This window comes from Podarcis muralis, chromosome 4 (genome assembly GCF_964188315.1).
Source record: "Podarcis muralis chromosome 4, rPodMur119.hap1.1, whole genome shotgun sequence".
Taxonomy (NCBI): Eukaryota; Metazoa; Chordata; class Lepidosauria; order Squamata; family Lacertidae; genus Podarcis; species Podarcis muralis.
The window spans coordinates 63,950,878-63,967,611 of NC_135658.1; the positions used below are offsets into that span (position 1 = coordinate 63,950,878).

General features: G+C 39.0%; 1 protein-coding gene across 4 annotated transcripts in view; it reads right to left on the bottom strand.

The window, feature by feature from the left end:
- The window catches only part of POLA1 (DNA polymerase alpha 1, catalytic subunit), a 178,593-nt gene that overhangs the window by 89,784 nt on the left and 72,075 nt on the right, over positions 1–16,734 (bottom strand). For all 4 annotated transcript variants that reach the window (XM_077927407.1, XM_028727457.2, XM_077927408.1 and 1 more), the window contains 2 exons: positions 15,164–15,345; positions 13,854–13,985 (listed from right to left, as the gene is read on the bottom strand). In XM_077927407.1, coding sequence (XP_077783533.1) covers positions 13,854–13,985; positions 15,164–15,345 — 314 coding nt within the window. The remainder of the gene's footprint in view (positions 1–13,853; positions 13,986–15,163; positions 15,346–16,734) is intronic.

Consider the following 16,734-nt stretch of genomic DNA (forward strand, 5'->3'; position numbering starts at 1 on the left):
TGCAGGCTTTTAAGCAGAGGTCTGTCATGTATGATTTAGTTGATATTCCTGCATTTCAGGGTTTGGGACTAGATGCTTTAGCAAGCATGTTACCTCTTGTACGTCATTTCAACTGCCTGCTGGTCTCTTTGAGTGCCATTTAAGGTGCTGGTGATTATCTATAAAGTCCTAAACAGTTTAAAGCCAGGTTGCTGTAAGGACCGGCTCAATGGATATGTTCTTGTCCAGGCTTCCTCAACTTCGGCCCTCCAGATGTTTTGAGACTACAATTCCCATCATCCCTGACCACTGGTCCTGCTAGCTAGGGATCATGGGAGTTGTAGGCCAAAAACATCTGGAGGGCCGAGGTTGAGGAAGCCTGTTCTTGTCCATCCTGTGTGACTAAGTCAGAGAGGTCCTCTTTAGTGTCACTAGCTTAAGTTTCCGCAGTTGATCACTCCAAATCTTTTTGAGATAGTACAAGGTTCAGAGAGCAACAGAAAATATTCAGAAACAGCAATCTTGGATAAACAGCTTGACAATTACCAAAGTATTTGAATTGTGTCCTGAATATTAAATAACTAAATAAAATGCATTTTATAAATTCCTCAGGCGATATATTTATTTCACTCACAACATTTGTTGTCTACTCATTTTAGTAAACTCATGTTAGAAAAAATTGGCCAAGACAGAAATCAGAAGGCGATGGAAATAAACTTTTGGAATATTCATTTTCCTTGGAAATAGAAATAGAAGTTAAAGAGTTATCAAATATTGTTTAATTTTTTCCCCCAAAGAGAAACATTATCTAAAAGAATTGTTTTAAAAACAAACAAAATTCAGGGGCACCAAAATTGATATTGTATCACAATGATAATATTCAAGATGCAGTAGCTTAATCTGACAAGTAATTTAAGGAATCTTCCCGGACGGCAACAAGTTTCTGAAAACATAAATAAAATGTTAAATTTATTGCTGTATTTTGTGCAGTCTTGTTCAATTTCTTATTTCTGGTTTCAGACCTGCTTTGTTCTTAGAGCCAAATGACATTTAAAGAATTTCACATACAGCTCTGGACTAATTATTCCATAGTTCCTAAACCAATACTCCCATGCTCTAAATCTGCAGGCAATCGGATAGGTTCAGATATAATACATTATGACTTTATGTGCATGGCCTTGGCTTATCCTCCCTAACTCTGCCGAGCGGAGAGTAAAGAAAATGAATGAACTGAGATAACGGGTTGTATTCAACACTGCCATTTCACTCATACAACAGACTTCCACTTCTGCAACAGACCTTCCCCCATCTCTCTTCTGCAGTCCCTCAAAATCTGCTCCAAGGGATTGAGGTAAGGAAAGTCACATTGTACAAACACAATGCCATCTGCACAGCATTGGATATCACCCAATATGCAGCGAGACTGTAAGAAATGTAAAGTTTAAACTGAATATGTTGACAGCTGTAGAGAAGAATGAAGAGACAAATACAGAAGAACAACATTGTCAAAACAGGAAAGATCTGGAAAGTACAAGAAACAGGAAAGGAAATGAGGAGATCAAAACGAGCAGGACAAGAGAGAGGAGGCTAATCTCTCTTGGAACAGAGTTCAAGTACACTGGGGCCGCCATCACAGGAACTGAGTTAAGACCACTTGCTTCAAGTGAAATATAGGGAAACCAATTCAGATTGGCATGCCACCACAGGAGTCCCATATAGGGACATTACAGTACCCTAAGGGGTAAATTACCGAATTATGAATGAAAGTTGCCAGGTCTCCCAAGCAGTGGTGTAGATGATAAAAGGCACAGAACTACTGAATATTGTATCCAACTAAGTTTTACTCATAGTAAAATAATTAAAATTAATGAACCCACAATATAGTCGTAGAATCAGACTACAGTGGTACCTTGGGTTACATACGCTTCAGGTTACAGACTCCACTAACCCAGAAACATTACCTCGGGTTAAGAAATTTGCTTCAGGATGAGAACAGAAACAGCGCAGCGCAGCGGCAGCAGGAGGCACCATTAGCTAAAGTGGTGCTTCAGGTTAAGAACAGTTTCAGGTTAAGACCAGACCTCCAGAATGAATTAAGTTCTCAACCCAAGGTACCACTGTAGACTCATGGAACTGTAGAGGTGGAAGAGACCCCGAGGGTCATCTAGTCCAACCTCCTGCAATGCAGGAATCTTAATCCTGAGATTAAGAGTCTCATGCTCTACCAACTGAGCTATCCCAAGGCTAGCCATTTCCATTTATTTCAATGGGTTTATCCTGAATATGTCTGATTGGTTAAAACCCTGTAATTTGGACCTTACAGGAAGTGTGACCACCATTTAGAACAGGCACATTCGCAGTCAACCAATAAACTAAATCTGGACCAATTTTGGTTTATTCACCTTCATCCAGTCAACCTCTGACAGCAGAGATGAATTTAGAGACTTGCCTGTCTCAAACAGAGCTGGGCGTCATTAGCCTGACAACATGTTCTATGAGACTTGCTAAGCTGAAAAGTAGTGATTGGCCCAAGATCATTCAGTGAACTTCATGGGTTAGCATGGATATGAACCCCAGTTCTCTATGATCCAAATACAGTATTTCAAAGGCACAGGACAATGCTAGAACCATAAGCACAGCCATCACAGAACTGCAAAATTTTAGAGTTTCTGTGAACCTGTACTCTACTTGCATTCCTGCACAACTGCTGGTGGATATGCTAATGAATAAAGCTGGTAAAATGCTGCAACAGCATGGAGCGGAGAGAGATAAAAGAAAGGAGCATCCCTAAATAGGGAGCAGGGGTGAGAAACTCACTCCTTGTACACATATTTGAAAAGCTGAATTGAATTTAAAAATAGAAATTAGCACCTTTTGATAGTGAAGTAGTTTGATATTTAATTGGCAGTGTGTATTAACAGGTTTTACACATGAAAAAAAGCAAGGGGGGAAATAAACTGACATTTTATGGTAGAGCAGTTAGCACACCATGTTGTTAAGGGGTTTTATTTTACACTGATTTGATCAACGGAAACAAGCCTCAAGCTCTCAACCAGAATAAGCACAGATCCTTTTAAGTTCAACTAAGTATAATAACAGATGGGTAGCCGTGTTGGTCTGCCATAGTCAAAACAAAAAAAAATTCCTTCCAGTAGCACCTTAAAGACCAACTAAGTTAGTTCTTGGTATGAGCTTTCGTGTGCATGCACACTTCTTCAGATACCCAAGAAGTGTGCATGCACACGAAAGCTCATACCAAGAACTAACTTAGTTGGTCTTTAAGGTGCTACTGGAAGGAATTTTTTTTTGTTTTAAGTATAATAAGAAATGAACTTTTGTTTTTAACAGTGCATTCTTGGTCTTCCAAATGACATCATCCAGGAGAAATGGCTCCTCTCTTACCCAGACAACAATTCACCCCTCTGCATACTGGCAGAAGATGTGAAAAATCATAACCAAAACAGGGAAACTGAACAAATAAAAGCAGCAACATCATAGTCATAGACAAGCTTCAGGTGTCCCTACCTATCCCCAGAAGTTCATTTCTATGCCCACTAACTTTAGAAGAGCAGGTCAGAATGTTCTCCATTCATTAGAAAGAAAAGGGAGTCACAGAAATTCCATTCTGTGCCTGGAGTAGTGATGGGTCCATCTGTCTAGGGCAGGCATGGCCAAACCTGGCCCTCCAGATGTTTTGGGACTACAATTCCCATCATCCCTGGCCACAGGTCCTGTTAGCTAGGGATGATGGGAGTTGCAGTCCCAAAACATCTGGAGGGCCAAGTTTGGCCAAGCCTGGTCTAGGGTATGGATGAACAGTTCCACTCCTATGGAGATTATTATGATTACTGGCCCAGGTTAGGTTTAAAAAAATCCAATGGAAGATACAGGACTAGTTACTGGGCTAACAACTCTGCTCTTCTAAGCAACCTTAGGTGGTCTGGCATGACAGTCTTACTAGGTTAGCAAAATACCACTCAACAGTTTGATAGCCTAAAGTTCTATCCAACTGATGCTTCTCCCCGTTCTACATTAAAGCACATCCCTTGAGCTACTGGCTTGTGATAGTGAGCCTTCCAAATGAAGACACTGGCATACATAGTTACTAAACAACAAAGAGGGGGTGTTCTCAGGGTCTCCAGGTTATCAACCTATCTGGAAACAGCCACCGACAGAAAAAGCACTTGGCTTTACTGTATAAGAAAGAAGAAACTTCTATGGAGATTGTGCACGGAAGCAACACCACGTGAAGAAGCTCAGCAAGCATCGTAGGAATAATGGGACTGTACTTTCTCCCTTTGGAGACAAAGAAAGATGTTTGTGCTGAAGAGTTTATGTGAGAAGATAGCTTGGCTTGTCACCATCTTGGGCTGAATTTTTTCAAGTCCTTTGGTAGGAGAAAGTGACCTCCTTCTCCACCCAAAAAAGAGGGTTTGGGCTACTTGTGCCTTTTCTGCCATCTTTGCTTCCACCAAAATCTCATCCAGTTGACTCCCAAACAACTGGTTCCAGAAGACTTGTAAGAAAGATGAACTTCTGAGCCTGGATCAATGTTCCAGGCTTTTAGGCACATGTCCTTTATTTTGTCCACCGTTGCAGCCACAGACCTGGACCCAAACTAGATGAAATCTGTAGAATAGTTCACTAGAAAAGATATGTACAATTAGATCTTCCACAACCCATCTTTTACTGACTCAAGATCATTGACTTACAGAACTATCACCCTAGAAAACCCACCACTCCAGGAAACAAGTGATGCTGGTGAGGTTCCCAATGGAAATTCCCCCTTTATTGAAGTCAACTGGAACTGGGAGCAAGTTTCTTTTCTCAGTTACTAATGTGGGACTCCCTTTAAGCATAAGTCCCCTTCTACTCCCACTGGAACCTCCTCCTGCTGTATGATGCCATTCTCCTATGGATTCTGTCTGCTACAGGAGACAATCCCAAAGGACATAGTGCCTTATGATCTAGAGAGAAAGAATGTACTATAGCGTCTTGTTAGTTTGGAAGATGCAATAAAATATTAAGGCATAGTACAAAACAGGGAGGGAGAATAAATACATTTTACTTTTACTATTGGTAGTTACTTATTACCAATAAGGCAAAAACTATTAGATCTTTAAAAAACAAATGTGAATGTTTTCCCAAAGGCATTATTAACAATTAATAATCATTACACTGGTGCCTTGTTTACCTGACCTTCTGTAAATTCAGCTGCCTTGTAATTAGACCCATATTTTGCACATTTATATATTTGTATGCACAGATTTGACTCATTCATTCATCCATTAAAATTTGCTTGACAGACCTAGATGGATAATCAGGGTACAATTTGTATTTACTGGATTATAGAAAATTGCCCAAACTGTTAAGTTCAAGGAAAACGCATTCTTGTCTCTCTCTTGTGACTGATGTAAAAGCAATTACATATCAGAGGATGGCCCCAAGACACTCTGAAGGAGCAGCAAAGCTTTTACAATCTGGTGTCTTTAACAGTATTTTGTTCTTTAAAATGGTGACTGGTTTTAAAGACTATCTAAAAAGAAGAAACAAAAAGCCACCTAGCACATCTTGTCTAAGCAACGCATTACTCTGTAATTCAAATGGTAAAGTAATTTCCCAGAAAAGTTTAAATGTTGTATTTACTACTAACTTTGTCAAAAATGAAAAGATTAATTCTTTTATGTGTCAGCTTCTCTTCTACAAGACCTTAGGGTCTGCTGAAATGTGACATGTGGGGAGGATTTTTTTCTTTGAGAAAAGTAGATATTTGCTTGAAGTAGTAAGAATCAACTAGTACCAATGATAGCACAATCAATGTTATTTCTCAAATAATATTGTTGTCATTGGCAAATCATGACTAATCTATAGGAGGGCCAAATTTAAATAGGTATTGAGTGCCAAATGTCCCACTGAGAAGACACACAATGGTTTTGATGGTTGCAAGGCTCACTAGAAGGACAAGTGGTCTTCTCCAATGCACTACCTTCCTATGTCTAGACAGCAAAAACAGCAACAGCCTGGGTTACAACCCTTCCCTTCCACATCAACTGTTTACCCACTTTGAAGGAGTACTGTAGGTTATATTAAGTACCCCAAAGGGACATCCAAGGTCCCCAAGACTTGTGTGTTGAAAGCCTGCTCTAAGATTATATATGGGTCAAGTTATTAAATGGAATGTATCTTCAGTCACAAAAAGATTACTAGCAATTCTAAAAAGTGTTCTGGACAGAAAAGAAATGTGTTAAGATTCAACTTATTAGCAGATAAACATATTACAATGAAAATATTTTTTTAATCTTTGCAAGAACTTGATCAGGGTATGAGGACTGTAGAGAGGATGAAAGAGTTGAAAACAACAATGCCCCAAATTACTAGTATAGTTACATGCTTTATTAAAGCAACTTGATGCTCATTTTATTGAATTATGAAACCTCAGCTACTTGGTATGGGTAAGGGTAGAAATCTAAGCAAGCAAGCATAAGAAAATAATAGCAAAATGTAGCCCTGATACAGGCTTTGGCCAGCCTTGGCACTTCAGTGATAAAAGATCTGGGAGTTAATTATATTGATGTCTTCCCAAAATTTATAGCCAGGCTGTTTACTCAGAGGGATAACAGTTTCTATTTTAAGGAAAAGGCCTAACTCATGGAAGCCTTTCTGGAATTCATGCTATGGCTCAATTTCAGTTATGGGAACATTATCCAAGAAAAGGGGACTCCTCTAGATCATCAAATGGCACACAGGTCAAGATTAAGTATTTGACAAGGTGCAAGAGCAATTTATAACAGACTGACTTCATAAAACATTGTTTAAATGTTATGCAACCAGGAAAAAGATTTACAATGCAATCCTAACCAAGACTACTCAGAAGCAAGTCTTAATTAGTTCAATGGGATTTATTCCCAGGTAAGTGGGGACAGGATTGCAGCCTTGATCATGAGTTTATGTAGTACAGTGGTATCTCAGGTTACAAACACTTCAGGTTACAGACTCCGCTAACCCAGAAATAGTGCTTCAGGTTAAGAACTTTGCTTCAGGATGAGAACAGAAATCATGCTCTAGTGGCACGGCAGTAGCAGGAGGCCCCATTAGCTAAAGTGGTGATTCAGGTTAAGAACAGTTTCAGGTTAGGAACGGACCTCCGGAACGAATTAAGTTCTTAAGCCGAAGTACCAGTGTAAATAAATAATGTGATTTATTGTGGGGGTTTTCCAGAAAATAGGGCACTAAGAACTTATTCCCAGTCAGATCTACCCTGCTACACAAATAGTAACTGTAAAGGGAGTGGGTCAGAAAGCATTGCCACACATATCTATGGAATATTGTGTTCAAATTGTTTCATATATATTACCTTAGTAATCCTTACAAAAACATAGAAGACAGTATTAAATACTCATGTACTGCAGAAGACAGGATTGCCTAAGGTCACCTATTAAGTTGGTGGTGTTTGGATGAGATTTGGCTCAAAGATCATAGAATTTTAATACACTGCAATGCAGGAATCTCAGCTGAAGCATCCATGACAGATGGCTGTTAGGCACTACACTGCACCAGTTCCCAACGATACACCATGAAGTCTAGAAGCCGAGAGTTAACAGTGCACAATACACCTGGATTGGTGGGCACCAACAGTCATATCAAGGCTTTGTGAGATCTTATTTAAGAGAAAAAACTGGAACGTGGAAGGAGGCTGCCTTTAAGTATAATGCATTCAAAATATGGGAAATAGCAAGGTGTATCAGTGTCTAGTTTTTGGAAATATGAAGGCATTGGTCATCATTTCCTTTTGTGGAAAGTAGAAGTCAGGTGGAATATATAACTTTATGATGAATGAATTCAATCTGTGCCAGCTGAAGGATTATTCTGAGATCAGGCTTTGGGGAAAATTCAGCGAGTGCTTTACAATCCTTTGCATGCAACTCAAGTAACCTTGCATCACAACAGGAACAACCGCACCATGGATCCTAGAGATGCATGTTATGCCAGGTACACCCCTATTTAACAATGTACATCGTGAGCTAAACTAAACATATAAACCCACAATACTATTTCATTCACTTCCACATTCAGCTTCAAGATATAGTAGTACACTCGAAAGCTCATACGAATTTCCTATACCACCTTAAGAAAAGCATCTTTATGTTCCCTTTTCCCACTTTCTTCCGTAGCTATTTTCTGACCTCCCATTTTGTTGCTGACAATCACTACTCAGTGACAGGTCACCCTACATTACAACTGATAGAAATACAAACTTTTATTTAGAAACATTGAATTATATTCAATCAACACACAAAAACCCAACCCCATTTCAATTTAATGGGCTGTATTAAGGGCTTTCCATGTTCACTCAAACTCCCAAATGCCAGAAAACCATAGCTGTTAAGGGGCATGACCTAAACAGATGCATTCTTTCAGCAATACTGATATAGGATCCTAACCTGTGGTTAGTTCCAATGTCACCACTACCTTGGAGCTGGATGCCTGACAGTGACGGAGGCGTGAACCAAAGTCCCAGACCTGTCTGTTTACTGGAACAAACACACGGAAGTCTCTATGCATCTGAAGAAATCATGCTGAAGCTTATATGTGAGGTTACAAGTACCTGACCGGCAACCCACACAAAACTATAGACTTCAAAAGGACCTGAGATCATCCATTCAGCTTCATGACTGAGAGGGGATCTGAACCCTGGTATCCCCGGTCTAGTCGAACACTCTATGTCACACTGGCTCCCTTTATCAATTCCATCTTGTGTATGTTTCGGAAAGGCATTTGTCCGTCTCTTCTGTATGGATTCAAACACATCTCGATATATCATCACCAAAGTCAACACAAAGGTTCTTGAGATGGGGTTAATACATTATCTGGTAAAAACAGCATAGCTGTGTGACAATGCACACAAACACTACAAAACAAGATGGGTATTTGTAGTCAATCTCAAGAGCAAGTACTTTATGCTACAGATTGAATACTTTTTGTTAACAAAAATGATGTTTTTCTTAAAGGATTAATCTCTCAAGGAGCGGTAAGGAGATTTGAGAAGTTATACATTAGCCTTTGTACTTTTCCAACTGTTATGGACTGAACTTGGTGGCTATATTTAATTTTTAAAAAGAAATTAATGCCTATATAACATATACATTTTTAAATGGGGACCGTATGCCACTCTGTCATGAGAATCGGTTATAGAAGCTATAAAGTGTACATGCCGGATACAGATCACCCACTTATAGCCACACACTTCAGAACAAACTCCTCTAAAACCATACATATTTCATTGAAAGCTCAGGGTAACACTTCAAAAATGAACCAGCTAAACAAACTTCCAGTAGCACTTGACAGAGCTACACCTATTCTTCCCATTTCCAAAGCAGTACAGAATTAATTACCAGTTCTATGGATCTATTGTAAGTATAATAGACTAAAGAGCTATCACAGACACATTTATTGTAAAAGCACAATCCCAAGAGTGTCTAGTAGAGGGCCAAAACGATTAACACAAATGCTTTGTCAGATCAAAGATAAAACCTGCACCACCCAATTGAGGGATGAATTAGAACAGTGGGTTATCTTTCAAATTAACCAGGGCAGTTAGTGAGGAAAATTTCATGAAAGTGTAATTCTTAGCCTTTGTGAATCCACACAGCAGGCATTCTGCCAGCTGACAAGATGATGAAATTTTCATGCTTAAAAAAGCCTTCTTCATTCCCCAATTTAGATTAGCTAGTATTTCTTTCTTTTTTTCTATTTGTTCTTCTGCAGAAATTGTTTAAAACCTAGATCAATCTTCCAAAAGAATAATGCAACCAAAAGAAAGAATAAAATCTTAGGATGTCGTCCTTTTTTAAAAAGCTTAATATGTGTACAGATAAAAAATGAAAAGTTAAAATTATTTGGAATGGTGGGGGGAATATTTAAGGAATTTATTACTGGAGAAGCCAAATAGTAAAAAAAAAAAAAGGGGGGGGGAGGAAAAAATAGTAAGACATGCTATTGTTTAAGGGGAATAAGTTTGCTAAAACAGCAAAAATGTTACTAGATCACAGATAATTTTCCAAGCAAATACAATCTTGCAGTTTTCAATCAACATCATGGTATGGCTCACCCTAATGCAAGGGCAGTCAACCTTTTTATACCTACCACCCACTAATGCATCTTTCTGGATGGTAAAATTTCCTCACCGCCCACCAGTGCTCAATGGAAGGAGGATTCAGCTTGTGCCGTAGAACCCCCTGCCGCCCACCTAGAATCCTGAAACGCCCACTAGTGGGCGGTAGGGACCAGGTTGACAACCCCAGCCCTAATGCTTTGGCTTTTAGTAAGTACTCCAAAATAGCAACTATGAGTGAACAATATGAACTGTATTGTCCAACTAAATCAAATAAAATAATCATACAGTCAGGGCCGTCTTAAGCATATCCGGCACTGTGGTGCAAAGTTCCCTCCGGCACCCCCCCCCCCCCGTTTCCCAGAGTTTTTTAGGGAGGATGGCGCTGCCAGCGGGGCTGGAGGAGGCGGGCAGTGGTTGGAGGGCAGCTCCTCCGGCAGGGAAGAGGCGGAGGCTGGATGCAGCGCCTCCCGGTTCAGCTGGCCGCTTTGTGCTGCGGTGGCCATGGCAGACGGAGGCTCTGGGTGCGGCGCTGCTTCGGCAAGGCATGGTGGAGGCAGGCAAGGGTGGCAAGCTAATGCCAGGAAGTGCCGCATCCAGCCTCCGCCTCTTCCCTGGCACCCTCCAGAACTTGGCGTCCTGGCACCCTGCACCACTAGCCTCTATGGGTAAGACGCCCCTGCATACAGTCAAGGAGAAACTAAACATGTGGTATTGATAATATGAACACTATGAAGAAGTAAAGAACTATCACCAAGCAGTTTCAAAGAATCAAGTCACCTCAAATATAGGCACAACATTTACAAGGGTCCAATTCAGATGATGACTTCCCTCAACCTTGCTACTATATGTGGTAGAGGAGAGAGACTGTGCCCTCCCACCCCACCTAAGCACATATGCTGCTTACATGTGGGCATGACATTTGAATATGACACACATGTAAAAACAAAAACCAAACAGAACCCTAACGTATGGATGCCTGAACATAACAAACAATATTTGTATTATCTGGGGCTAACTATATGATCTGGGCTGTTGTGCATCCATTTTATTAAAACGCTACATTCACAGGTACACAAATACTTAAGTTGCGGAAAGAATGCAAAGTGGGTAAGAACGTAAGGTATCATATAAGCCTGAGCAAAATTATTAATGTATTGTGCAGCTGTGTCAATACACACTGAAACAATATCTAAAATAAATCAAGATTCTATCAAATATTTTTCAATGGAACTTTGTTCTCGCCATTAGTTTGAACCAATCCAATATCTTTTACCAAAAAAAGCAAAATTTTGTTTCCAGACAATATAGAGAGAGCTGGGATATGGAACCTGCTGTCCTCCAGATGTGGACAGAGTAAAACTCCCATCATCCTTGATCACTGGCCATGCTACCTGGGGCTAATGAGAGTTCAACAGCATCTGGTTCCCCATTTCAGATACAGTGTTGGACCAGGACTGGGAAGATTCAGATGCAGACCGCACTATAAAGCCATGAATGGCTGGGGAAACCCAGCCAGGTGGGCGGGGTATAAATAATAAATTATTATTAATCACACTAGTTGACATTGGGCCAGCAATCATAACAAGACAGGGTTATTGTAATAATGAAAAGGTGTTGGGTTGGGGGAGAGTGGAGAACCATGTATGTCATGTTGAGCTCCTTAGAGCAAAGAGGAAAAATGAGGTAGAAATAAGGGTCTGTGTACACAGGGGTTATGTACTATGGGGTTATGTACTATGGGGACTTATGTACTATGTACTATGTACTTAAGTACTACATAGTACTTATGTACTATGTACACAGGGGTTATGTACTATGGCTCCTATCATCATCACCCTGAGCAATGGGGATTTTCTGGGACCTATACACTAAGCTGATGGCTAGTGGGGCAGAGGACCCTATCTATTGGCAAGAACAGCTGCTTATGAAACTAAACCTTGGCACATGGCTGGGAGCTCACTGGCACTGTGCTGTGCAGTGCACCCAGTTGCCCTGCAAGCAAATTTTAAAAAGCCACACTATTTTAAGTTTTAAGAAGGGTGGGGGAGACTCCAAAAATATATGAATGAAAAACTTCAGCAAGCCAAGTCCCAAACCTACTGCTGGAGCTACTGTGAAGTTGCACAATATTTACAGGAGTTGTAACTCAGGAATACACATTTTTAAAAAGTGAGTGCCGCTGATAAGAGTATTTCTGCACTCCACATTTCCATGCTTCTTCTTTTCCAGAGATAGAACATGGGGAGGCAGCTGAAATGTGAACCTGTCCCTAATGCCTAGTTCTTCTGCAGTAGTCACCCTCTCTCTCCATTTTCATACTGCTGCTCCTAAAAGATACAGAGTAGGTATAGATAGCCACTGTTTGCACCCAGGTGTTTTCCATCAGCAAAGAGTAATTGGTTGCTCCTCTTTCACCCTACCAGCATTTCAATCTTTCTTGATCCCAGTTTTTGAAAATATGTCCATGCACAACTTTCAGCACTGTGTTAGAGAGACTAAATCAGAAGTTACCTGGAACCATAGTGAAACTGTCAACAAGGATGCTTGTAAGCTTCTATGGGAGAAGAGGAAGGTCAAAATCTTTACATAGCGGCTAGGAATAAGAGCTGAGATGGAATAAGGGTGTGGATAATCCAACAAAGTGCAACCAATATTTAACCAAATGTCTCAATGTGTGTTGAACCAAACTTGATTTCAGTGGAGTAATTAGCAAAAATCTTTTCAAATTATCATGTTGACATTTATACAAATGATAAGGCCATTAAAATGTGTGGAGCTCTGACACCGCGTGGAAGCATCTAATACAATGGTACGTTGATCTACAACCATCATCCATTCCGGAGGTCCGTTTGTAATGGGGCCTCCCAAAATAATTTATTTAAAATGGGTTGTAATCCAAAAAAAGGTTGCAAACCGGGACATGCACTTCCAGGTTTGACGTGTTTGTAATCCAAAATGTATGCAAACCAAGACACCACTGTATACAAATTGTTGCCTCATTCTGAAAAATAATATGAACAAACATTTCTAAAAAGTTAGGAAATGTCCTAATTTAAAACACTTTATCAGATTTTGGTGTTCTCACTAGATTTACATTGTTCGTTAAATACAAACCAAATTCCGCTGTTTAAAATAATATTTGGTTTGCATGATTAAACTTTAATACTAACCACGGAACGAACAAAGGCCTGTGAAATCAGTTCAGAGCCATTCATGTGAGTAGTCCTCAGAAAACCCTAAAAAAAATTCTTAATTATATGATTTTGAGTTGCTTAAATGTGAAATACTTACCTTCAAAAGAAGCAATCCCTGATCTGAATTTACAGCTCTCACAGAAATGCACATAAGAAAGCCTACACAGTGCAAACACTGAAGTTAAAGGATTCCTTTCCCCAACCGTTCTGAATTAGTACAAACACAGTCCAATAACAAGGCCAAGCAAATTCTCTCATATGATTTGCAAATGTTTAGATCTAAAGAAATTGGTATATACAACCGTATCTGAAGGAAGTTGTTTACACAATTACCTGGTTCAGACATGAGAATCCAGTTTAAGAAACCAAAATATCTTCAACCCAAGTAAGAAACATGAGAAAAAGGAAGAGGTGAGAGTATGCCAGCACACAGGTAGTTACTGGTTCAGTAAACCATGGTTTTATAGGATCAAGATGTTGGTGTCTGAACTGGGCCAGATCAGGACAGGAAGGGGTGTTGCTCATATGAGGGACTAAATATAAACTTAAAGAACACAGTTACTCACACTGTAGTACTTTTTAATATGACTTCTTATATCCAGGTTTAGCTTGTTGTTAATTTGCATTAGGTACATTAGAGGAGATTCACAACAGTCTTTTTGGCTACACTGTTGCAAGCTGGCTTCGATCATCGGGCCCTACGGATTTAAGAGACCAAAAATCAGTATAAACAACAGCTTTGCAAAAGGTCCTGTGCAAGTATAAAGTTCAAAGACAGACATTCTAAGGCAAAGTGGTATTCTTGTCCTAGTATTCTTCTTGTGGTTCTGACTGCGCAGTCAGGATCTTACATGCCGCAGCAGAAGTAATGTCTCACTGGAAGATTTACAACCTTTTTTAGCCGAACAGAATTTTCAGTCTGTCTACACAGATAAAAGCAAACTAATAAATTTCTCATTATGAAGAAATGCACTGAAGAGCAGTCAAGTTTCATAACACCCCCCTTTCTATTACTGCTTAAAAATCTGTACTTTTGTGATCCAAGCAACCACTCCCGCACTAACAACATTAAGCAATTCCAGGTGGAAGAGATTGCAGAGCTTGACATCCGCTCTTCTTACACTTAGCCCATCTGTAAGTTGTCAAGCCCCCATGCAATTAACTATCTTATTTACAGCTGTAATGAAACAAAGTCAAGGATTTACCAAGTATTACTGATCTGTGCCTGCCTTCTCCTCTCGCTTGCTTCCAAGAACTGCTTTGTTTTGATTCGAGGAACACAGAACATCTGCTGTTTGTCCAAATTAACTTAAAATAATTGCTTTTAATTTAGATACAGAATTTATTTGCTTTAACTCTCAAGGTTTTCACTTCTCCACAGCCTGCTAATTTGCCAATAACTGGTACATGCATAACATTGCAATAGAGTTAAATAGTTGGCTCTGATTCAAGTTCTGATCCAAGGTCACAGATAGATTTTCTGGCAGCACTCCTTGGCAGGAATGTACCCGATGACTTTTTATGTCTGATGTACGAAGACAGCAGGAAAGATAACATAGAAGAAACTTCTATATAAAAGGGAAGAGGGAAGTAAAAATACAAAACAGAAACTTCAAAAAAAAATGTTCTCTTCCAATTAGCTTGATTTAGGGTAACCAAATGACACTGAATAGGCCTTATTAAGTAAGCAGCTCTAAGATGCTACATATGTGTAACACTTTGAAAAAGCACATGAGAATAGTATGGAAAACTGGATTTGGCATTAACATACAAATGCCCCTTATGGAAACTTAGAAAAATAACTGGCTCTTTTCCTTCTTATACCATCTCCTATACAGAGAATTTGTTCCCAAAATATAAAGATCAGAATACTAACCGAACCATCAAAGACATTGTCATAAATGTTCTCTGTCCCACACTTTGGGCAAGCAAACTTGAATCTTTCACAGTCTTTATATTTCTCTTCATCAGTGAGCTGAACTGGCCCTCCAAACAAAACATCATTCTCCTCATCTTTATGATAATGGTGAGAGACTCTGAACTGTGAGGGATCCAGCCCTGGTAATAAGAAATATAAATTCAAAGTCCGAAGAAAGCAATTCATCTAAGTTGATACAGCTTCAAATAGGAATTACAAACTGTAAAATCCAAAGGAAGACTGAATCCTAAGGAAAAGGTGTTTAAAAAAAGAGAAAAGAATACGTTTTCCCATTTTAAACTTAAGATGAAGAGCTGAGTAACATGAAGAAATTACTTATCTTTTCACACAAAATTGCTTTATAAATAAAACAAGCACAATGCATTATCTACCATGGGGAGTATGCAATAGAACATTTTGTTTACGAAGATGCTACTCCTAGAGAACAGCTTTATTGCTATTTTCTTAAGTTACACAGAGAATATTTGAATAAAATTGTGCATCTTTATTAGGAAAGTCTTTAAACCAGAATGGCATCATTAAAATGAAAGGGAGAATATAAAAACTCCATTAAAAGAAACCTGGTTGTACTGCTATTACCTACTCCTTCAAGACTGTACACAACTGCCAACTCAGACTTCAATGCAGTGGTCGATTTCATTTTGGCTCAGTGGTTAACAGCATGTAGGTTTCAATCTAATGCAGTTGTTAAAATTCAGCAGCAGTATTTAAAAAGTGCGAATTGAAGACAAAAAAGCACTTTTGGTTACCAGAACACAGAAAGTTTGGGAAATATGAGCAACAATTTATTATTGTACTAATGTGTTTTGTATTTAGAGATGCATTTTAAACAGCCGGCCAGGATCAAAGATAAAGGTAACTAATTTAACAGACAAGGATGCAGAATAAGAATTTGGTTGAGTGCCATTATAATTGTTAAGCAATAGGTACGTCACCTTCAGGAGCAACAAAAAAAAGTATTGCAAGAATGCTCACGTCATGAGGGCTTGCTTACTTATTTTATTTAAAACTTCCATGTGTAATAGGAAGAGAGTTGAATTTATCATTACTAATGAAGAATTAAAAGGAATGCTTTTTACAGCATAAGGAATATTAACACTGACACATGGCACACCCTTGACCGACAGGGCATCTATTTTAGCTTAATGAATTTAGATAGGGATTATAGGGTTTTGACAAAATTAATTCCAGTTTAAATTGTAAAAACATAAGATAGGTGAAACAATATTTCAACAACTTGCTTTTAAAAAAATGTATGTTCAGTGTTCAACTACTACTACTTCATACATTCACTAGGACTTCAAGCCACATACTACCTTCGTTGGAGCAGTCTAAAAGTACCACTATTACTTCTGATACTATTCTGAAGTGGTTGATGGATTGAAGTCTGAAACGAATGCCCATTTCATCCACTTAATGTTTTAGAAAGTCATTATCATTAAAATATTTTATAACTGGGATGCTTGACAAATTGCATTTTTAGCAATTGAAAATAAATTCTGATTATT